The sequence below is a fragment of the Cygnus olor genome, chromosome 1, assembly GCF_009769625.2.
Source record: "Cygnus olor isolate bCygOlo1 chromosome 1, bCygOlo1.pri.v2, whole genome shotgun sequence".
NCBI classification, from domain to species: Eukaryota; Metazoa; Chordata; class Aves; order Anseriformes; family Anatidae; genus Cygnus; species Cygnus olor.
In genome coordinates, this window is record NC_049169.1 from 9,431,636 (window position 1) to 9,456,964 (window position 25,329).

At 35.7% G+C, this 25,329-nt stretch overlaps 1 protein-coding gene and 1 long non-coding RNA gene across 6 annotated transcripts in view; one reads left to right on the top strand and one right to left on the bottom strand.

The window, feature by feature from the left end:
• SEMA3A (semaphorin 3A) overlaps nucleotides 1-25,329 on the top strand; it is a 331,651-nt gene that overhangs the window by 279,831 nt on the left and 26,491 nt on the right. For all 5 annotated transcript variants that reach the window (XM_040548218.1, XM_040548227.1, XM_040548247.1 and 2 more), the window contains 5 exons: nucleotides 14,023-14,165; nucleotides 15,305-15,419; nucleotides 15,519-15,588; nucleotides 16,704-16,848; nucleotides 22,388-22,607. In XM_040548218.1, the coding sequence (XP_040404152.1) occupies nucleotides 14,023-14,165; nucleotides 15,305-15,419; nucleotides 15,519-15,588; nucleotides 16,704-16,848; nucleotides 22,388-22,607 (693 nt within the window). The remainder of the gene's footprint in view (nucleotides 1-14,022; nucleotides 14,166-15,304; nucleotides 15,420-15,518; nucleotides 15,589-16,703; nucleotides 16,849-22,387; nucleotides 22,608-25,329) is intronic.
• On the bottom strand, nucleotides 10,736-14,168 carry LOC121065417. Its single transcript, XR_005817045.1, has 3 exons — nucleotides 14,046-14,168; nucleotides 12,673-12,768; nucleotides 10,736-11,946 (listed from the first exon to the last, which is right to left on the bottom strand). It is a non-coding gene; the product is annotated as an uncharacterized LOC121065417 (long non-coding RNA).

The following is a 25,329-nucleotide window of genomic DNA, read 5'->3' on the forward strand; positions in this document are numbered from 1 at the left end:
CCTCCTGTGTTTGGGCAGGTTTCTTTTAACTAGTGCTGGTGCTGCAACTCATGGGCAAGTGTATTAGAAATCAACTCTTGTGAATAGATAGACTAATTAAAACTTGTTATTCAGGTACAGAGACAAAAGTTAGATACAAAAAAAAAATACTACAGGTCAGATCTTTAGCTGATTATAAATTAGAATATCTTCACTGCAGCCAACATAGATCTACTGATTCCTACGCACTGCAGTTCTTGCCTCATGTCACTAATAATCTGTTGTCTTTCTTCAATATCTGCTTTTATATAAATCTGCACTTCAACATCCATTTATGGCATTTGCTGTTATTTATGCTCTTACAATATTTCCTTTACATTGTTGCAAAAATATACATTTTTATTATTATTTTCCAAGCATGTCAAATAGAAAGAAGGGAAATGCTAACAAATATGGAGAAGAATGTACTCATGGACAGCTCATGTAGTTTTCTCTTCACCCAATATCTTGGCTGTGTTGGCCTGGATCAGGATACTTGATAGAACTTGGCCAATGGGAGGACAGAGCAGCTGAACTGAAAAACACCAACCAACCCATCACGTAGATGAGATGCTCAGTACACTTAGCAGAGCAAACGATGTGAGGATACAGCATCTTAGTCTGTTCTAACCTCTTTCACCCATTCCATAAAATTACAACTATTCGTTTGCAATTTATGCAGACTTTGTGATTTGTTCTTGGTAATGGGCTGAACCTAACTCCCTTTACACTAACATTCCTGAACTGTGAATTGCTTGTCCCAAAAGGCACTCAGTGTTGCTTGCAATTAACACAACTGATTGCTCAAAGCCAGCACCTGATGTGGCATGTAGCCAGCTGAAAACATAATTGGCTCTTTAGATGAGCAAACATCCACTTCAGAGTGGAGTTTCTGATGAAGGAATTATTAGTTCAAAAGTAAGCCAGGTATTTGAATACCTGGTCTATACATTAAACCCTCAGCTAGCATTAGACATAGCTGAATTATGTTGCAGACTCAAAGCCTCCCTTTCTCCCTGTCTCCACAACTTCCCCTTCCCTTTGTTCATGAAATCGTGTAAATTCCAGTCTGAATGCTTGTAAGGCTAAGTAATTGCTTTTGTTCTTTGGGTTATTTAATTACAAATCTCAGTAGATGACAGGTCCTCTGCACTAAAGGAAGACATCACATTTGCAGTTACAGAATCCCAACACAAATGTGTGTGGCAAATCAGTGACTGCAGATTTATTCATGCCCTCTGGGACCTGCACTGCCTTTTCAGCTTAGCATGCAATATGATTTAAATTACAGCTTGTGCAGAGCTGTGCCTTGGGATTACACTCCATGTTTCCAACTGTTTATAGTTCAGTGAGCTTTAACCTCTGTGATTCTGAAAATTAAATAATGTCACGGCTGATATCAAACTGATGGCTGGTACTAGATTGCTAAGTACTGTCTTATATTAAAGGCCTATTTTTACAACAAAGTGGAAACATCAATGTATATAAAATGATAACACATTCAGGTAATTCATGAGCATAATTCAGGAGTCACACTAGCAAAGAATGGCAAAGCCAATATTAAGGTCCATTCTCAAGGATATATTCCTACTTATTCTGTATTTAACAGAGTTATGGCTATTGACTTTATTAGAGTAGGACTGGACCTAAAACAATACTTTGTGATTAGGCAGACACAGAGCATGCAAGATCAAGAAATTGGCTAGAGGATCTGTTGTAATTAAATTCACATGTGTAAATTTATTGCAGACTTTATAGTTTCATTATTTATGAAATGCTATGATATATCAAATCTTATATCTTGAAGACCTGTTTTATGCTGTACCTGTAAGACATCCTTATATTTCTATAACCTTTCAATAGAAGAACAAAACCACCTAGTTGCAAAAGTATATTTTTTAAATATATGTAATTTCTCAGCAGATTTTTTTTTCCAACATTTTAATTGATACAAAAGATTTTAGTGATTCTTTTTCTTTATTTAGTTCTGCAAACCCAGTGTGTCCAGGATAGTCCTCCAGCTACTTCACTGGGTTCCTCCCCAGGTTCCACCAGGCAACACCTGTAAAACAAAAGGGTAAAACAGATGTCACCATGAGCATAATCTAGCCCTTACAGCCTTATTCATGACAGTGGTGTAAGGAAGAGAGAACAGGAAGGGAGAAGGACAAAAGGGAGAGACAAATGGATACCTGTTTTTCATTTGTAAAGCTAACATGTTTGACCAAATAACAAATAAAATAAATAAAGTAGCCCCAAGTATGTTACTTACAGAATCACAGTTCTCAGATATGATGAACAGATCACCAAAAAAAAAAAAAAAGCCTTTAAGTTTTTTTTTTGTTTTGGTTTGTTTTTTTGTCAGAGCACTAGATCCTGAATACCCCATTTTGCTGTAGTGCCAAAGTGTATTTTTCCTACTGATCTGTAGAGCATAATAAATTACTTACTTTAGGTGTTAATGCCTAGCTTTTAGGTTTCAAAGTGGTGTCAAAAGTATCCCATCCCTTGCTCTTCCATTGGATTCCATTGCCTTATATCAAAGTATCCTTGTTGGATAGATGTTAGATTTGATTTCCTAATAATCATGTAAGACAGGTGGTTTTACATACTACACAGTAAAAAAGGGAAGAAAAGAAAAAATGTTTATCGTAATGTTTAAAAACCATCAAGGTACTCATGTATTCACATGTATTCAATGAATGCCTCATATAATGTGATAACGAACAGATAAAAGACTACACTATTGAAATATGGTAACAATGGTTTTAAGAATCTCAAAAATTCTCTGGAAATTTCAGTATCCTAAAGCTTGCTGAAAGTAAGCCACCAAAACTGAACTGCAAGCTAATATACCTTTGTGAGCTCTTTTTTTCTTAATTGTATGATCCATATCACTGGTGGCTATGGACAGAATGTTTCACATGTTAAGAAGGTGAGATGTTCTGTAGTGTTCTCAAAGAAAATTACCCATTTTTAAAATAAATGTTAAATTCCAAATACTTGGGACCAACAATTCCTGTATGGCATCCAACAGAATTTAATGTTCCTGGTCTATTTAGGGCTTCCACAAGCATACTAAGTAAATGAAGGAAAAAAATAGTTCCCTTTCTGATTTACCTTTTAAAGAGATAGGCTGCCCTGTATTTTTATCAGATTCATAGGTTATAGAAAATATTATTTTTAACATATTTTTTTATGTATAAATTTAATTTCCTGTTGGTAAGTTTGTAAAGTTTTCTGTTCAGATAAGTGCATCACATTTTGTAGGAAGATTTTATTAGATGAGTTGGTATAAGAAGAAACTGGACAACCTTTCAGGGACCAAGCTCTTTTTCAGGTCAGTATTCATGAAAACAGAAGAAAAGTTATTTTAAAGACTGGATTATATATTTTGTCCATTCATTCCACACTTATGAAATATTTGCAAACCTCCAGTTCTAATACATTAACTGTGAATATTGCCATATATCTGACGATTGGTGTTTATTGATTCTTTTACTACTATTTGAGAAAATACAAGTTCTCTGATAAATAGTAAAAATGTTCCACTGAATGTTTCTGGATTGAACTAGGCCCTCTGCGGACATAAAACATTTGTGCAGAGGGAAGTGCTCTTGCATAGAAGAATTGTAGGTACAATTCAGACTTCTCAAACCCTGAAACTTTCAAACAAAGTAGGAAATGCTGGGCATTAGATTTACTAGGGATTTTTGCTGGAGCTTACACACGTCGCCAGAAAGCCAATAATAATAATAATAATAATAATAATAATAATAATAATAATAATATAACAACAACAAAAAAAACTTTTTAAGGTTGTAAACTGTCAGTTCCTTGCAAGCAGGAAGGAGATGTATGTAGAATAAAGACATGAGAAAAAGATCTTAAGTTTTGTGGTGTATACAATAGGAAATATTAAGTTTTTAAAGAATGGGAATTTGAACAGCAGACAAACATAGAGTTTTGCAGCAGTCAACTAAATGTCTCTTTTATTCATTTTATGCACTGACATAAGATGTACAGAAGTACAAAGAAACAAATAATGACGTCATTTTATCAATGCATAATGAAGGAAACAAAAGGAACTGCCTTCTGTCAAAATCATGAATCTTGATTTCTAATGTACTTTCTGTGACTTTTACAATAAGACAGAAGAAATGTACAGAAACATCTGATAGACAAGCTCCAAAACTAGCATGGAACTATGCAAACAAGTCTTAAAACCAATGATTTATAGTATTCAGTACAAACATGTACATAAAGAAAGCCATGCTTGCACCTTAGAAAAAATTAGATGTACCAAATATGACTGAAAAAAATGGGAGGTCTATAGCCTGCCTTGTTTAGAATTACCAGTATGCTTTAAGTGATTTCTTGATATTGAACTGGCAGTGATTTTTGGCCAGTGATTTCCTGATATTGCAGTGACAGGCCCAGTAAGTAAAACTGCCACTATTGGGTCTGATAATTCCCAAACCAGACACACACGCACACAAACAAACAGTTATTCCTTGTATTTTATATTTCCTGATCTCTATGATAGTATATTACACTGTGAATGCTGTCAGTCACAGAGCACGGCTCTCTTCAGTCACCCATCTCTCCAGTCTCTGTTTCCTTCTGTTTTTCTGAAGGAGCTTCCATGAAAGACAGAAGAAGCTCCATGGGAGGGAAAGGTACAAAATGTTCGTATGAGATATTTTACATGGATTAGCGAGTCATAAGCTTTTTCCCCAACACTGTACAAACGGGTTTTCATTATTAATATTCAGTTCTGCTCCATATTTGACATATTTTTCAGCTTTACTTTTGTAGTTGTTTTTGTTGTTTCCCAGACCTCTGCTGGTAGAAACCATTCCTTACATTACAATTTATATTCATTTATTATGATTTAAAACAAATATATATATTTTTTTCAGACTGCATTTCAGAAATATTTGGTATAATTACTGTGAGAATGGAAGAAAATTACTGTAAGAATGAAATTACTGTAAGAATGAAAACCTTCTTGGTGTAACATTGTATCAGCTTCAAATTTTTATTTATTTATTTTTTTTAAGGTAGTGAAGGAAGAATTTGTAGGACACATGAATAATAATAACAATAAAAAACAGGGGTTGTTTTTACAAAATAAAAGTACATAACAATTAAATTTGAATTAATTAAATGAATGATGAATTAAATAAATGAATGAATGAATTAAATAAATGAATGATGAATGATGAATTAAATAAATGAAATGAATTAATTAAATTTCAATTAAATGAGTTTGAAGAGAACAATTTTCTTACAGAGTTGTGCAAGAAGTAAAACTTTTCAAAACTTTACTATCTCAAACAACTCCAAGGTTTTAATCACACCTGTGCTATATATTTTTTTTTCTGGATTGTTTGTTTCTGTTTTTAATTCTTTTTATGAGCAGAACTAAGTTTCATGTCATCAGTAAATTAGTAAATTATTTCAGTTGGGTACTAATGTTGTTAATTCTTTATAATGACACTAAATTAAGTTGGAATCACTTATTTTGCTCACATGAGTACTGAAAGAGGTTGTCATAACTGATGTTATCACGTTGAATACCTAAGTTTATGCTGAGGGGTTTTGTTTCCTCTTGCAGATGCTTTACTGCATTTTATGTTGCTGTGCTACACTGACAGATTACTTAAAAACAGTCATTCACCCAGTCTTTCTTTTAATCTTTGCTGCCATCCCTCATTAATCTTATGTTAATGGATTTTGTGTCGTTACTTTATATACTAGCTGTAAAAGTTAATTATAACAACAAAACCTTTTTCGTACTTTGACTAAATGACCTTAGTTTTGTGGCCTAATCTAAAGGATTTAACAAAGAAATCAAATTGCAGGAGATTGGATAAGGTAGGAAGTGGCTACATGAGCATGCTCTGCTGGATTGCTGCTTGGGAACTGGCTCAGGCTGAGGATCATTTCCCGATGACTGATCATCCCTCACTGAAAAAGGAGTTGATGGCAGAGTCCTGTACAGTTTTTGATGTGATGTCTGAGAGGAGATTGCTTTTACAGCTACATGACCCCTTCCACACACTTCAAATTGAACCTGGCAGTACAAAATTTGGTTGTTTTTGTCCTATTTTGAAAATAGATTATTTCTGACACAAAGGCCATATTTGTTCACAATGGGGGCAGGAAAAAAAAAAATATATGTGTGGATGAAGGGTCCTGATGGAGACAAGGCTGAGCACTGCATGGAGCTGACAGAGATATTTTAAGAGTTTAAGTCTCAGGAGGCATACGGAGGCTGAAGACATACTTGTCAAGCAACTGTTGTTCAGGTTGGGGGTTCAGGCTTTTGCCAGTTGTGCTGCTGATGGCTGTCCCATTTTCCCTTCAGTGAAATGTGTTCACCTTGCTAATCCTCAGCTATTCCTCACATCACACCAAGGACTTGTCTCCTGCAGTATGCTGCGCCAGCAGTTCGGCTGATGGTGCTGCTGAAGCATGCTCTTTTTGCCTTCGGGACACTTTCTTGTAACCTCTAATTTCCAAGTTATGAAGGTTATTTCATCAAGACTTAATCACACGTCTCCCAATATACAGGAAGACCTGGGAAAATCACGAGTGGAGAGGAGCAGGTTAGAGTTTTGGGTCATTTAAGATAAACTGCTTGGGCATCTCCAGGGACTTGTGCTCCACCTGCAGAGCTCCTCCTCAGAGTTTACAAGAGACAGGCCCATAGCATGGCTCTGATTGCCAAAACTGTGTGGGAATCAGAGGCACCAGAGGCAATCAGAGGCATCAGAGGCCTTCATTGTTTCCATGCTCCACTTTCTCCTGTAATACAGCACTTTTTAACACAAAGACTGCAATTTTTAGTTTTTGTCACTAAGCCAGAGCTCTGAAGATGGAGGTAACACAGTTAAGGCACAAGCTTTCCACTGTTTTAATTTCCAAGCATCAAAGTCAAGAAACTTCAGATAAATGATCGACAGGAAAGAAACAGGCTCTTAGCTGGAACTCTCATAAGCTCTTTCTGCAGAGAGGTTAGGAAATACAGAAAAGCGAGATTAAAGTATTCCTACATGGAGATAAAATGCTGCTGGCCTTCCTTTCTGATCTGTGAAGGACAGTCGTTTTCTCAGTTGCCCAATTATTTTCTTTAAGGGACAACTACATCAGTTTAAAATGAACAGTGTTGATAGATATACAACACCTCAAAACATAGTCAGCAATGGAAAAGAGGTGTTAATTTTGGTTGCTGTTCTGTAAAGAGATAATAATCACCTCTTAAATTAAGTAGGGTGGGTAGATCATAAACATTGTTTTGTGAGAAATCTAATTTATGTTGAGAATTAAGCTATAATTTTACTGAACTTTTGCATTCACTTTTCTTCACCATATAATTAGCCATTCCAGGGAATAAAAACTATTGTTGTCTTTTTAGAATAAAGGTTTCAGAAACTGATAATTGCATCAGAGATCAACATTTTCTTCTTTCTCCTGTGTAAACTAGTGTTCCTCACAAGAAATATCCATATTGAATTATGTCTCAGTAGCAGAAGGGGTATCAGGGTAGTGGCAGTGCCTGGAGATATAAGCCTTGGCTGGTACTCAGGGGCTCGTTTACACAACTTAGAGGTGCTAAGTACCGTAAATGAAAGTTATGCTCTCCTTGAAGTCACTTGACACTGTAGCGGCTGTGACACTCGCAGCCAAAGCACAGAGAAGCCTCAAGGACCAGATTCTCGGTGTCGTGTATGAAACAGTATCGCTAAGATGTGGAGGGATTTACATGAGTAAAAGCGTCGTGCATCTTTTTATTTGTTATTCTGAAGAGTTCATGCATTGAAATGATGGAAGAATTATATGTTAATATTATTTTTAATACCTTTATCCATAACAATATGTAATCTTTTTCTGACAGAATAAGATTCACACGGATTTCCACTGAAACAGAACAGTCAAACCGTGCAAAGGAGATTTCTCTTTCAATTCTGCAAAGGGTTATGAATCAATAATAGTAATAATAATAATAAAGACTATTCATGCAATTAAAATTGCAAGAAACCTTAGCTAAACTTTTCATTTATTAGCCCATTTGATATTCTATGTCACCAAAATTAGTTCCACTAGTCTATATATATGTACATAAAAGGATATGATTTCTAAGAAGGAGGACGTCAGAAACTATCATAGCCAACAGTATTAGAAAATCATGGTTGCTCAGAATCAGTCTGGCTTGACTCAAAGACAAAAGTACCACTTGGCAAATGTTGGCAAACTTCAAAACTCTTTCTGTTGAGAGTTTCCATTGCAACATCAGTGAATCACCACAGTCCTTCTTACATTGTGATAGCTGCTAACATCTCAGCCATGGATGGTCTGCATGCCAGTCTGGTGCCAGTAGTGTTGTTGAAGAGCTTCATTCTAAACAGTGACTCTATGAGACCTCTGTTGTGTTTGCCCAAGTCATTTCTTGCAAAAAATACGTGAAAGTGGAAGAATTAAAACGAGAAGACTTTAGAATAAGACTATTAAAAGCTTTGGTGTTTTGTAAACTACAGTTGAGTGACTAAAACTGCAAAACAGCTTGGTTTTCTCATCAACATATATTAAAAGCTTTTTACTCTGGTGACCTTACCAAGTGGCTTTGCTAAGCACATTTATGACTGATGCTATAAGTCCTCCTCTCTGTGAGTAGTGGAGCTCGCTGTGATTTCAAGATCAGATTTTCTGAGGACAGTACTTGCTTCTCTGACTTTCCTGGATCTCAGAGGAGAGGCACTGCACGTATTTATGAAGTACCGCATAGCTGTCTATGTCTGCTTTTGCTAAATTTTTAATTTCAAATTCCCTAGTTCTGTTCTCCTCAGGGCCTTTGTCACCCTCCAGTAATTTTCATTACATTATAACAATTTTAGTTTTACTGAGCGTAAAATTTCCCTTGTTTCTTGCTGTGAACTTGTAAATTAGTCATTTTGACCACAACTATACAATAATAGGGGCATCCAGTTCAAACTCTTTACAAAACATTTCCTGAGAGGATTACCCTTTTGCTCCCGTTGAATGATCAAGAGATGACCCTAGCTTCTGTTCCATCAGCTAGCTCAATCTTGACAGCTAAAAGTAATTTCTGTGCCTCAAGTTTATATATCTTAATTAAAATGTTAATACAATTCTGATAGAAATCCAATTTCTGATTTTTATTGTTTCTTGCTATTGTTGAGTGTGTGTGTGCATGTGTGGTTCTTGCCGCTAAAGAGTAACGTTTGTAAAAGAATAAATGCAGATCAATTTTTCTTGGCTTTTTCTGAAGTCAAAGTGCTGAGACAAGCAAAACATGTTTCCATTACTTAACTAAGCAAACAATGGCATATAAATCATAGAGGCAGCTGGACCAAGGTGTCGTTTTCATAAAGAGCCAGATTTCTCATGAAGGACAGTTTAATGGGCTGCTGCCAATGAAATGTCTGCAGAACTGGTAATTGCAGAAGGGCACAGAAAAAGTGGCGCTAGAAAGGTGTCGTGTGGGAGCTGAGAAATAGCCCCGCAGTCAGGACAATTGGAAAAAGGAGACTGAAAAAGGTGTGTGCTTTAATAATTTGCTTCTTGATGCTGATTGCTTTAAATCAAAATCTAAATTTTTATGTTTAGTTTGTTCACATTGGCTGCAAGATCAGAGAAGTGTTTTTGCTATAATTTTATTTTGCTCATGTTTATACTGTGGCTTTGTTTCTCCTTTGATCATGCTTAAACATGTTTCAAACATGTTTGTTTGATGTATGCTATTTTTTAAAGGACTCTTCCACGTTGTATGGTTATGTGTTGTTTTAAAGCAATGAATCATTGCAAATTATTTGCCGTCAAATTATTTCTCAAATCCAGTTTCAGAAAACATGTTTTCTGGATGTCTAGCCAATAGAAGAATCATTTTAAGGTAGAACATGTTGAATTATTGCAGTGGCTTTTCTGAGTGCTTCACTGATTGAAGACTGTTCTAGGGTCTCAGAATACCCTATAATTCACATACAGGAATTTGAAGTCATCTTATCTATCCACAACACCTGCAGTGCATCGACATTTACAATTGTCACCAGTGGTTTTGGATCAAAGTTCCACTTTCCATTCAATAAAACTTGCTTGAAGTTCATTCCAGCACTTCTTATGTGGCTGTGTTAAATATATGAAATAGGTCAACCCTGACTGAATTGTTTTAAACTTCCCATGGGGAGCCTCGATACTGAACCTGTTTAATTTTGCAGGGTAAGGCCAAGCAGTCTCAATACTTGAACATACACATTCACGGATAACATTCTTCTGCCGCATGGGTGAGCAATTAGGAGAGTCAAGGATAAGGCCCTCATCTGTGGACAATACCTCCCTTCCCTTCCTCAAAGAAGAGCAATACAAACATGCTACGCAGTCCATGGAGAGTGCTATGTTGTGTGACTGCTGGCCATCTGGCTGATTGATTCATCATGGCCCTAAACAGTTAGTTGTAAGCACAGTCTCAAAATCCGGAGCTTTATGCCAGTGTGCATCAAGCTTCAGATCAAATAGCACCTCAGTTAATGAAACAATAAAGAACACACTACAGATCACTAGTTTACACTACCCTACACTTCTTAGCTGTATAGCCTACTGAATTATCAAACACATTTCTCTTCTTCTCTCCAAACATGCACACACAAACATAATATGAAATTGCTTCTATGATCATTATATTCTTTCTGAACAGAAATTGTGTCTATATGCAACAGAACACATATAGCCTTTTTTTTTTTTCCCTTCATTTGTTTCATTACATAGACACACAAAATGTTATATGGAAGAGGGGGAAAAAATAATAGGAACGAGGGATGTATAACATGAAGAACCACTCTTTTATTGACTAAAACATATCAATTTAACCAGGTGGCAAAACAAACTGAGGTTTGCTCAGTAAGAAACACAAGTGTTTTTCAGCAGAAGCTGTTCAATGATGTACAAAAGATATGCTCTAATACAAGGCTGTATGAGCATTCTATTTTGGGGGATGTAGTTAGAATTACTAATCACTAATTGAAATTCTGAATTCTTCCCAGATGAACACTGCTAAGAAATATGTAAAAAGCATATTCACATGCTCTAGCTATGGCCTTAGTTCTATTTGACTTACTCATACCCCTCTCCTCTGCTACCACTCTGCTAGTTATCTGAAATACATATTTTTAACCTCTTCAAATATTTTGTGTAATTCTTTTATCAATTCTGCTCAAATACTAGGCTTTCTTACTGTTCTAGGTTCACTTGCAAAATTAAGAGACAGAAAGAAAAGAATAATAATATGCTAACCTAGGGCAAGTTTATATAACCTTTACTATATCAGCAATATTGCTGACTTGAATGGGTCTCCCCATGGGCTCATCACAAACCAGTGTAAAGTTAGAATTTTGATGTCTGACAATATAGTGATTTATGTTAGAATTTGATATCTTGTGATTTACAAAACCCGTTGTGCTGGAGACAAATCATTCAGCCATTTGGGAATGTATTTAGACTTTGGTTGAATGTTTTTTTACCCTTTTCATTAAGACCTTAAGATTGTAAAAACAACCTTATGTGTTCAGACCAGTTCTTCAGATCCAGTAGCCCAGACCAGTGTCTGGGTGTCTGTTTTCTCTGATGAATCCTTCCTCAGGTTGCCATGTAGATATTTTGGTGATAGATCATATAAAAATAACATATATTAACCTTGTTACAATATGATCTAGATATTATTTATCTAGGGCCTTGTGTCAATGTAACTTGAAGGCTAGCTTGAGTTCCTGTTTTAGAGATGGAGAGCTTAAGCTGTTTATAGATTTCTAATGTTTTTGGTTGTCTAAAAAGATTTATTTTAATAGAGAATAGGTAACAGACACAGTTCCACTGAGATCTTTTCTATGGTCTTTGTTGTTCAACGTGTTCCTAAAAAAAAAAAAAAAAAAAAAGAAAGGGTTGAGCAGCTAGATGAGAAAGTTTTCATACAATACTACGTTATTCAGCACAGTGAGAAAAAGGAATGCTGCGATGAATTACAAAAGACTCTTATGCAACTGGGTAGCTAAGCAATCAAATGACAAATTAAATTATTCTTGATGAATGATATAGTGAAACAACATGGGGAAAGCCATGAGGAAAATAGGCCTATCTTCACATATAAAATGATGGGCTGTGGACTGAGCATGACTGAAAAAGAGTGAGATTCTGGGGTTAGGGCACATAAAGTTCTACTAAATTTTAGCTTTCTGCTTAGAAACAGTCTAGTCTATATTAAATATTAGGATTTAATAGAAAAGAACAGGTAATTCAACAAAGAGCATTGTATAAGAGCATCTCTATAAGAGCACAATTCACCCACAACTTAAACACTGCAGGCATTTCAAATGTAGGAAAATGAAGTAAGAATCATCTTCAAACCACAAAATCAGAATTAGCTTTTAGTTTATTAGATTATATGCTTAGTAACAAATTGCAAAAGGACACTGTGAATGAATTCTGAAGAGATACCCAGATGAATAATTTTGTTAAGAGTAAATAAACACATTAGACATGCAGCCAAGCAGGGAATCAGATACACTGAAAATAGTTGGAGTCAGGGAAATTATTCTGTGGAAGTATTATTTGGCCTTTGGAAGTATTATTTGGACCTACCATATTCTTACTTTGTCACAGATAATTTCTTTTGGTTGATGCTGGAGTCTGTACATTGATCTAAGTAAACCTTGGTCTAAGCCAGTATGGCCATTCCTGTATAATGTATAAAAATATAAGCATAAAAATATGACGCATTGTGTGTTCATGTAATAGACACATTTAAGCATATACATGCATTAACATAAATATATCAAAAAAGTTGCTTACACACACTGTTGTTCTTAATAAGGCAATGGGTTTCACAGGACAGCTAGTGCAAACTGGCAAAACAAACTACAATTCATTATTTCCATGACTATATGGCAATAAACATACACTGAAAAGATGTTAATACATGACACTAAAATAGCTTATAATTTCACATAGGAACAGGACTCTTTGGGTAGTTAAATATAGTTCACAGTTAATTATCCCAGCAGGATGTAAAATGGCTATAAAACAGATTGGTAAATCTGTTGGATATGCCTTCTTTTTCCAAATAGAGTGAAAGATACCAGCTGAAGTATCTCTGTAAAATATAGTGATGAGAGAGATTCACCACTGGTATGAATTTACATTTATAATTTTATAAACTTTTCTCCCAAAACTTCTTACTGCCATTTTTTTTAATAGCTAATAAATATGTTTGCATCTTACACATTTTCATTTGTTGCTGTATCTTCGTCAGCAAATAACACCATCACTCTAATTGTCAAGAAAGAAAAGTTTTCTAAGAAAAAAAAATCTTAAAAAAATAACAAGACGATATTTTAACAACTCAAGTAGATACATTTCTCTTGAAAACAAGGAAAAAAATGTTGGGTTTGAGGGGATCATAGTTTGGAATTGGACAAGGTTGAACAAAACTTTAGTTTTAACCCTTTTTTTTTTTACAATAGGACACTAATACTTTTCTTGCTATAAAATGCTTTCTTTATATATACTTCTTTATTGCTTAAATTAGGAAAATTATGATTGTCTCAATATTTCTCTTATTTTATGAGAGACTTACAGAAATATTATTGATCAAAAGTCAAAGCATCCAAACAAACTACAAAAATGTCAATAATATCTAGATTGAATTAGGAAGCCATCTCCATCCATGTATGAGATTCCATGGATGTTTAGTTGCTCCAGTGATAAGGTTAAGGTCAGTTCATTAAATATCTATAGTAAACATTTCTATGTATTAGAGATAAAAGGAATATAAATGTCACATTGTAGGTAATGACGTACCTAATTTGGATGTACTTCTTACCTGATGCAGAGATTGATTCTGGGGAAGCAAAATCACATTTATTTCACGTAAGGAAGGTAAGTGATTTTATTCATGGTATAGTAACACATACAATGATATTGTCTTCTCAGATCCCAGATTTATTAGTGCTCACCTGATACCAGAAAGTGACAATCCAGAAGATGACAAAATCTATTTCTTCTTCCGTGAAAATGCAATTGATGGAGAGCACACTGGAAAAGCCACTCATGCCAGAATAGGGCAGATCTGTAAGGTAAAATGATGTCTTCTTTGTGTGAGACTGAATATACTAGCAGGACACTGGCAATTTTGGAAACTGCATTTTCATGCCTGTAAACTATTCAGTGTTAGCCCTGGCATTATAGTGAAGCAGAGTGATAGTTATTGGATACACACAAAGGTATAATATTTATTTCCTTTTCATTTGGGGAAGCTTAACTATGACATTATGTTTAAAAAATCTTAGGCATCTTCTGATGTTTAGAATGTTTCTGCAGAAGGAAACTTTTACAGGAAATATGATACTTCCAGGTAGGCCAAAAACATTTGAAGAATTTAATTTTAAAGGAATGTTAATACTTTTCCACATTAGTGAAAATCCTTAAAACAGAGGCAAAGGAAGAGTCAACAAAATAACTGTTTTACTTAGCTGTAGAAATGGGCAACAATCCAGAAGACTGTTAATGATTGCAGATTGAATCATCCATCCGCACTGATAAATGTCCAAATATTTTCTGACAGACTTTAAAAAAAAAATCTACAAATTAAATTATATTCATAAATGTTGTAACTTTGCTATGTAGGATGTATTCATTAAAATTCTATGTTAATCGATATACATAATTTTAGTTTATCTCTCAAATCCAGAAATGGCTGCTTGAAAACCAGTTACTTTCTAAGTATGAGTTCCTTGGTGTACCTCTACTCAGAAGTTATGCAGCAATGCAACTGATCCCACTGTGTTGGCATTTCCACCTACTATGTTCAGAATGCAATTAGTACATCCACTTCATTGCTACACAGTTAAAAATAATAAACCCTGTAGGCTTTAGCAAGCCATGTCAGCCTGGGAGCTCTGGGGTAAAATATTCTGCTTGTCTGTCTTTTTTTCAGCTTTATATATATAATATATATATAGGGAGTTTTTTGTTATTATCATTCTCTAAACGTTGTGAACTATAAAGTGATACTGTGAACTATGTAGTGATCCTGTGTAAAATAAAATTAATTCAGAATTGATGTCTTTGGCAACATAATTATGTTTTTATATGTAGAAGTTGAATTCTTTTTTCTGTTTTCTATAAGTAACATCCTGTGATTATTTAACACTGCACTCTGTTGATCCTTCAGAGACTGTTACTAGGTATTAATGCAAAATACTTTTATTATTAGAATGATTTTGGTGGACACAGGAGTCTTGTAAACAAATGGACGACTTTTCTCAAGGCACGTCTGATTTGTTCTGTGCCAGGACCCAATGGCATTGACACACACTTTGATGAACTACGTAAGTGACAGAAGTGGCTTTGAATATAAAAGCATTTTCTGGCATTGTCCATACAGAATGTAACTTATTTTCCTTTTCTGTCTCTTGTTATTGTTACAGAGGATGTGTTCCTAATGAACTCAAAAGACCCTAAAAGTCCAATAGTCTATGGAGTGTTTACAACTTCCAGGTACAGAGTGTATCATGGAAATTTGCATGGAAACTTGGGTGGTTGCTTGTTTTAAAGAGGTCTCTTTGTTAAAAATGTTTTTAAGAAACACAAAATTTTCTTAACCTTTGAACTGAGAAGTCAGTGGCAGAAAGAAGTAATTAATTAGGTTTCTTTTCTAACGGGCAATGTACATCATCACTCTGAAGCAAGTAATCACAAAGACTATCAGTTTCTCATGCTGTTCTTGCTGTTGAATTGCATTTTAATAGTGGAGATCAGAATTCGTAGTCCTTCCCGCACAGACCTGGAAAAGTAACATAAGCATCAGTATTGCTTGTTTGGGGGAAGGGTAACATAGAAAATCCACAGTATTAGAACTTTGCTACTCAAGGAAGTATTAGTTAAAAACACTGTTGAAATCTGTAAGTTTTAAAAATCTTTCAAAAGTTCTGTTATTGAATCACATGTAACTGTGACTTGAATGTTTTGGTTTCATGGTGCTTTCATCAGAAACAAAATTATACTTGTAGCTTTGGTCTGAGAAAGGTTTGCAGTACTAGACAGACAGAGCATTGCTACATTTATCTGTAAAGGGTGAAAGATTCAGTTTGTAGACAGACAGAATGTTACTAGTGATAACCAGGCATAGAAAAGGAAGAATTATAAGTGCTTGCTGTTGTCTCCTGTTAAGAAATCTCAAGGTAAGAAGCAACACTGAAGTTTGCATGTGTAGTACCCAAACTGTTGTCTGTAGGTCAACAACATTACAAAAGAGACTGCTAAAAAGTAAATTAAAATAGAAAAATGCAAAGAGTAGGAAAGAACTGAACAATCTTCAACAAGTCCTGGTGAAGTTTACTCAGACCAGGGCTTTGGACTTGTGGGGACAATATGTTTTAAATAGAGGAATAGCAGCCATCTGCTTATCACAATGTCTGAGAGATCGTATCAGTTATGCTGAACTTTCACAAGAGGTGAGTTAGGATTGTTCTGAGAGCGTGTCAGAGTTTTGATAATCAACACATGTAATAAATTAGAAAGCAACAAGCTGCTATTCCCATAGCTCACCCACCTGATTAAACTGACTGATAATTTAAAGAACCTGATTTGATTTCTTCTCCCCTTATTTTCAGTAATATCTTCAAGGGGTCAGCAGTATGTATGTACAGCATGACAGATGTGAGGAGGGTATTTCTTGGTCCCTACGCACACCGAGATGGCCCAAACTATCAGTGGGTTCCCTACCAAGGGCGAGTGCCATACCCACGGCCAGGAACTGTAAGTACCCTAAGAAATCCAGTAATCTAAAAAGAGAAAACCATGGAAAATATTTTCACACGTTACACGGTCCTTGAGCTGAGATCCAGAACAAAAACTGAAAAAGATGACACAGACTGAGTGTCAGAAGGGAAAGTTAACAGTTCATCCAGGTCCAAAATTTCCTGATTTTCCTGTAAAATATGAAGTCATTATATCTGTGATCTAATTTCATTTGGACTTTCATTTTGGCATTCTTGTCAATTTCAACATAAGTTTGAGCAATGGCTGCAGAAATTTGCTGAAAGTCAAATGTGTAATAAATTACTCTGCATTATTGTCTCCTTGGAATTTGCATTTGTTCCAAATACTGGCAGAACCATTCTTGGTGAGAGTGAACAGAAAACAGAGCATCTGCCTGACTGTTAAGAAACACTGAATTGTTTGCAACATTAAGTCTAGTACAGTAAGATGTATTTCTGCAATGGATGTTAGAGTGACAATAACTGATTTCTTCTGTCATTTCTTTTTAATCTGTGCCTCTACCTGTTTCCGTTTCTAGTTTATGAATGACTAAAATATTGGTGTATATGAGACACCCATACCTACAACTGCAAACTGATATCATCACGTTCTAGAAGTATTTAACTGCCTCAAAGTTGCCACAAGTCTAAGATAGGGAATTTATGAGAAAAGCATTTATTGTATACATCAAGATAGCTCCTTAGCTGGTGTAAATCAGCTTGATCCATTTATATTCTAGAATATCATTGCTGAATATAAAGTGTCCATACACATGAGAATATAAACAGAAACATAAATAATATATCTGTCTGTAATATTTCTTAAAAGTGTTCTTAAATACAAGGCAGGAAACAAACCAGGGATAGTTTTGATCCTTTCTCTTTCTTAAACCATCTGATTTTCTATTTTTATCTGGTATGTTTTAAAAATGTTATTTCAAATCTGATTTTTTAACTGATTTCCAGCAGGTAGACGGTCTATATGCTTAGGCTAACAAAAGTGACTTCCTAAGTAAAAAAAAACAGTGGCACCCTGACAGCCATAAGCCATATTGCCCAGCTCCCACTTCCTCTGCTAAAGGGATTCCTAATTCTTTCCAGAGTTAAAAGACAGAACAAGGGAGGTTTTATTTCTTTCTTGATGCTAAACTTTTTTTTTTTTTCTTTTAAATTACGGTAATTAAAGCTGATATGTCATCATAATTTTTTGCTAATCTTTTTTTTTTTTTTTTTTTTTTTGTCAAAGTAGGTAAATATAGCTAAGTTATATATACTTTTTCTGACTGCCTTTTCAGAACGGATTGTACCCTTACAATTTCACTGTAATATACCTATACTAAGATTCACCAAGAGTGTGCAAAGACATTGGGATTTCCTCATAAGTTACTTTCTTACATAAGGATGAATGTGTTCCTAAATTCTACATAACCCTTCAGTTGCGCCATGTAGTGCAAGAAGCTGTGCCAGTGAAAATGAAGTTAATAAAAGAATGGCTGAGACCATCAGTTTCTCCACTGCCAATGATTCTAATCCTTGTGTCTACCACTTTGAAAAAGAATTTTTATTCTTGTATTTACAAAAATCATTCTCTTGTATTAGTAGGATAAAACTGAATTTAAAAATGAGAGACATCTCTGACTGCAATGGAGATTTTATTTTTCTAAAGTGATAAAATTGAATTTACTTTCAATGATGTGTTGAGAATAGAGAGGAATGATTTCTGAAGTTCCTTTAGATGTCAGACTTGTAGCTTCCTTTTCCCTAAACGGAAAGAGAAGGAAAAAACAAAACTTGAACTTACAGTGATTCAGTTCCAGCTCTCACTGAACAGTGCTGAATTATCTGAGGAATTTCATAGGTGAGGTGCCAATAAACTTCCCAAGCATCTGGTGACTTGCCCAGTCAGAGTAAAGAAAAGGAAAATTAAAGGTTCTTTTGAAAAGCTGGAAAACTTTGTAAACAATTCTACATCAGCTTTATATTTAACAAAGAAGTTGCCAGGATTTTTCCTTTAAACTCTACAGAATTTTATTTATTTACTTAACCTTTTAGCATTATTTGGGAGAGAAGGGAGGATTTTTATATATACCAAATTTGAATCATGAATTCATACTGACTTTATACGAATTCAAATACAGAGCCTTAATTTTCTCTACTTTATGCTGCCAAGACTACTTTCAGCCGTGACCAAAGGCCTTTTGTTTCCTACCAAAATGTAGTTTTTGTTTTAGTCTGTTGGATTCCCTGGTAGTCCAGTTAGGGTATAGCCTAGTCAACTTTTATTGACTTATCAAAATCCTTAGCATAGCATATTGGAAATCAACAATTGGATGAAGATACTAAACACAAGAATTCAGTTGACTCCAAGATCAAGCTCATCTCTGCAACCTTTATGAGGATATTTTTTATTCATGTATAACTTTTGGCATGTGAAAACTATTTCTTTGATGCAAGTGGAATCAGGATACGGTTGGCTTTCTGGGCTGCAAGCACATATTGCCAGCTCATGTCAAGCTCCTCATCAACCAACACCCCTAGGTCTTTCTCAGGGCCTTCCTCCTCCTTCTCGTCTTCCCAATCCATTCTCTTTCCAGCCTGTATTTGTGTTTAGGATTGCACCGTCCCTTGTGTTTAGGTTTGCGCCATGGGACCTTGCATTTGGCCTTGTTGCAATTCATGAATTTCATACAGGCCCATCTCTTAAGCCTGTCCAGGTCTCTCATGGATGGCATCCTTTCCCTCCAGTGTGGAAACCCCACCACACAGCTTGATTGCTTGATTGGCAAACTTGCTGAGAGTGCACTCGATCCCACTGTCCATGTCACCTGACAGAGCTGGTCCCAATACTGCCTCTGAAGAACACCACTCTTTACTGATCTCCACCTGGACACTGAGCCATTGACCACAGCTCTTTGAGTGAGACCATGCAGCCAGTTCCTTACCCACCAAGTGGTCCATCTATCAAATCCACTTCTCTCCATTTTTTTTCCCCACTGTTTGCTCAGCTGCAATTAACAATATATAGTTCTTGTGTGGTGATCATAGAATTATAGAATGGTTTGGGTTGGAAGGAACCATAAAGACCATCTAATTCCAACCCCCCTGTCATGGGCAGGGACACCTCCCACTAGATCAGGTTGCCCAAAGCCCCCTCCAACCTAGCCTTAAACACTTCCAGGGATGGGGCATCCACAGCTTCTCTGGGCAACCTGTGCTAGTGCCTCACCACCCTCAGAGTAAAAAATGTCTTCCTTATATGTAATCTAAATCTACGCTCTTTTAGTTTAAAACCATTCCCCCTTGTCCTATCTCTACACACCCTGGCAAAGAGTCCCTCTCCAGCTCCTCTTGTAAGCCCCCTTTACGTACTGGAAGACCACTATAAGGTCTTTTTATTCTAGAATTTTATATAGAATAATTTATATTATCTAATTAATCATTATCTAATTAATCTCAGTAATTAGTATTGAACTGCAGTTAGAATATGAATCAAGATTTAAAGCAAACTTAGAATTGAAGTGTGAAATTTAAAAAAAAAAAAAGACAGGCAATGGTTTGGGCAATGATTATAAAAAGTGTATCTGATTTTATCTTAGTAATATTTCAGCACAAGATAGAAAGAATATATAATAATAAAAAGGCTTTAAAATGTTGACATAACAAAATGGATAACAAACTTGTTTTCTGCTTAGTATGATCCGTGTACATTAATCAAATATCCTCTCTCCCTTCCATCCCATGTAATGGGCAGAGTGTTGGAATTTGCTTACTAACAAACATGCCAAAAAGCGACAATTTACACTTTACATGTCCATTCTTGAAGCATCCTTTTGCTGAGTATAACAACTATTCTTCTTGACAGCATTGATTTTTTAATTTAATTTCTGATGAATTATTAATAATCTGGATCAAGGTGATAGCAAAGGCAATTGATTTCTTCTGCTGAGCATCCTGAAATGTCTGGATTCTTGTTTAATAAGATGTTGTCCTCTAGGTTTTTAATTTAGCTGGAAGTTATTCTATATGTACATATAAAGGCAAATTATCTAGGGCAGCTGTTTGTATTTCAGGTTCAAATGCTGCAAGTATAATCATTGTCAATTGTCTTTCAGAGTCTTATATATCTTAAACAGGTATTTGTGGAAAGATTAATAACGAGGTACAATAAGTTGTCTTCTTGGTATCTTTGGACTAATTATGGCTCATTTTCTTCATCCTTTCAACAGTGTTAATACATTACTAAATGGTTACTTTAAAGTAACCTTTAAGTGTTCTTAAAATACTTAGAAATTTTACAGAAGAGATAGGGACAAATGGTGGTGATCAGCCACAGTCCTTGAGTCTCCGCATGGAAAAATAAGGTAGGTGAAAGTAGAGGAATATTTTTGTGGATACCAGAGCAATGGTTTTACTTCTCTTTCCTTTCTCAGCCTTTACATTTTTCTCACATTGGGAGAATGATGGCAAAGCCCTCCTGCTTTTCACAGATTACAGAGACAAAACTGGCTGGCCCACTCATAGCTGTACAAGGTGGCAAAGGGATTCTTTATTTTAAAGAGAAATTTATTTTAAACTTACTGTTTTATTTAAGTTGGGATAAATTGTGTCTATTCTCTCCATTTACGTTAAAGGGACCCTAATGTGTAGCTCATTTATAGATGTATATATAGTGTATATGTCACATTTAGTCAGATTAGTCAAACCCTTTGCTAACTGCACACATTAGAATATCTGTAGAGATAATTTAATGTAAGAGGATCCATGTTATCAGGACTAAATGAATGACTCAAACTCATTAAGACAATCATGAATTTAAAGTCAGTAGAACAGGTTATTGTCCTGGCACTTCAGAACTTGATTCCTAGGAGAGGAACTGATTTCCAGGAGCACTGGAACAGGCTGCCCGGGGAGGTTGTTGAGTCTCCTCTGGATGCCCGTCTGGATGCCTACCTGGGCAACCTGCTCTAGGGAACCTGCTTTGGCAGGGAGGTCAGACCCAATGAACTCTTGAGGTCCCTTCCAACCCCTACAATTCTGTGATTCTGTGATTCTGTGATTTCCAGTCAACTTCAGCAGAGAATGCTTTGAAACTAAGATGGAGGCATAACTGATTAATTATCTGCAGTACAGATGAGGAAATACTGAAATTGGTTGCTTTATACTGAACAATTTTATAAAATTCAGGATTTGTTCCTTCTGTCAATTAAAGAATAATACTAATCAGTAAATGAATGAAAATCTATTTGCACTGCATGGTAGAAAGGAAAATGATTTATGAAGTTCATTTACATCCTGTTAATTATATTGTTTTAAATCCAAAATGAAAAAAATAAAAAATTAGAGACCTTTAGTGGCAGAATCAACTTTTGCTGTCTGTCATGAAACAATTAGATCTCTTGCCACACTTAATTATAAACTGAAGAAGATGTGATGATTGTGATGAAATAGATTGGTAATATCTTTCTACTCTTCAGTAGTAAAATGCAAAATACTTCATTTTTTCCTTTTTCTTTTTTTTTTTTTTTTTCTTTTCCCAGTGTCCCAGTAAAACATTTGGAGGCTTTGATTCCACCAAGGACCTTCCTGATGAAGTTATAACATTTGCAAGAAGTCATCCAGCCATGTACAACCCAGTATTCCCCATCAACAATCGTCCAATCATGATCAAAACAGATGTAGATTACCAGTTCACACAGATAGTAGTAGATCGAGTAGACGCAGAAGATGGCCAATATGATGTGATGTTCATTGGCACAGGTAAGTGCCAATCTTGAATCTACACTGTGTGCTCTTCCAGACGTTACAAAGGCATAGATCAGATAAAATTTCATACTCTGAAAGATAGAACACTGAGTTATGTTCCAGTAGTTACCCATGAAAATCTGGGGCAAGATTCAAAACTGTGTGTGGGGAGGCCTTTGTTGTATACGTTTGCTGTTACAGGTTCAGGCCATGGCCTACATAGCTTAATCCTTTAGGAGCTTTGCCAGCTGGAGTAAGATCAAACCATTCTCTTTTCAACTACTGTTATTAGGGAATTTTATTAGAAATATCTTACCTTATTAATTATAATTTAGTATTAAAATGGAGTTTTTGAGGTACCCATTTTGAAGCACATCATAAGAAATATTAACATGAATGAAGCAAGTTTCCAGGTGTGGGAAATGTCTTGTGTGCCTTTCAAGTATTTCAAGTATTGCTTTAAGATGTCCAGTTCTTTAGCGGGAAGAGTACATCATTTTACCTAAGATTCAGATAACTGGCACGTAAGACATGTTTTAAGAACATTCAGATAGAAACATGGCATCTTTTCTGAAGTGCTGCAGAATGATGCAGGCGGGGCATTGCAACCAAAGTGGAAATATGCACTTGGGGAAGAGAATTTTCCCAGAAAAGTAATAACAAGAAATAACAATGACCAGAACTTAGCTGATATGCATTTGCGTTAGTTCAGTGGCTTCAGAAGGCCTGTGCTGATTAGCAGTTGGTGGATCTGATTCTTCATCTTTGAAGATTTCACATTAGTTTGCTGTTGTTTCAGGTATGTTCAATAAAAGCATTTTAAACTTTTGCTAATAATTAGCCATTGGCATCATGAATTCAAACCAAAACAATCCCCACATCAACTGCTTCTTTTCAGCTTTGGACTGAAAAAAATATCTGTCTGGCTCTCTATTTTATAACAATCCAATTTCTGACTTGCCTACAGTTCTGGTACTCTAGACCTGGGGTCAGATTTCCAGAGCAATAAATTTCAAGGTCTCTTTCATGTTGATGTCTGAAATACATTATGAGGAAAACTGAGAGCTGATGAAGCTTTGTGTACCAAACACCCTCAATGTGTAGCAGTTCAGAACATTTACTTCAGGAAGTGTAGCTTTGCAGAAAAAAGTCCAGTGCTTTATAGCTGTGAACTGAGTTATTAGATATCAGTGTTACAATATTTTCTTGCATAAAACACTGAAAAGTAGTTTCATATGATTTTACACAACACATATATTTTCCATCACGCACTAAATGGTTTAATGCAATCTACAATTGGCAGTGTTTTGTGCCTTTCAACAAGTCTTCTATGACCTGATTCAGCCCACAAAAATATTAATGACAATACTCCCCTTAGCTGTGGCAGGAGGAAACAAGCCATTCAGCATCCAGGGTAGGACGAAGAACAAACATAAGGAGCTGATTTATGTCTACCTCTGGAGGTGGTAGTTATCTCACCAAGGTTTGGCATTCAGTCTAAAAAAGATGCCTTGATTTCTGCAAGTGAGAAAGATAAGTACTTCCAGAAAGAGGTTCTTTGTGCTTTCTTCAAGACTTCTATTAGAGTAAGACAAACAGTTATGTAGAAGTTCCTGTCTGTTTTCAGGCAGTACAGGAAGACTTGCATAAACCTGAGACACAACTTTTAGACAATAATCATTATATATGGTGGCTTTTATCTAAATCAATCAGGTGAGACCTCTCTCTGAAGAAGCCTCAATCTCCAGCTTTTACCTTTGATTTGGAAATTTAGACACTCAGTTCTCTAAACCACTAATATTCAGGTGTGTGGTGAGTGGTCTGCATCCCATCCAACACTGCTGCTATTTGTGCCCCAAAACTGTAAGAAAAATATTGAAAGGTTATTGCTTGCACTTGCCAAAAGAGGTTTCAGCACCAAAAATACAGTTTTGTGAGTGCTAATGTTTCTTGAAATACTACCATTGTCAATATAAATTGCTCTTTTTCCAGGAGAAGGTTATTCCAGGAGGAGGTCTTATCCCTAGTGAGATAAGAATAGGTGTTAAAACACCTGTGCTTGGAACTGGTGCTTAAAAGATACTCTACACTGCTCTGAGAAAACTGTCCTTACTGCAATTTTCAGACTGAGGCATCTTCCATGCAGGGGCAAAATAAGAAAGGAAGAACTAAGGCCCTGTCTGGCTTGTTGCCACAAAGCTGCACTGAGCTGCATTGAGCTGGCTGGTCAAAGTAAAAGAAACCAGAAACAGATACACAATCAGCACATATTACATCTTCCCCAAGCAAAGAGCAAACTGGGGAGTAGATTAGGGATCCTAGTCACAGTGCAATTTCCTACTTGATGACCTATGACAAAACCAGAATTAAGCTCTCTGGGACATGACTGGATTTTTCTGTTCAGGTCTGTCCCATCAGATTAGATAAATTTCTCTGTATTTTTCCATTGCTGTTGCAGCAATCTGCATTATTCCTTCATGCTGCTGAACTTCGGTATGTTGAGGATTTTTTTTTTCTTTCCATTGAATAGCTGATGATAATTGAACACAACATAATTAATAGCCATCCAGTGTGGTCACATTTTCCTTTCCTGTGGGTGAAATCTTCAGTCAAACAGTTTCTTTCCCACTGTGATTGCACCAGTGTGTTTCACAGTGGAAAAAAAGTCATATCAGAATGCTTGAAATTATATCAGAAAAAAACAGGATTTAAGATATGCACTTAATGCATATCCTGA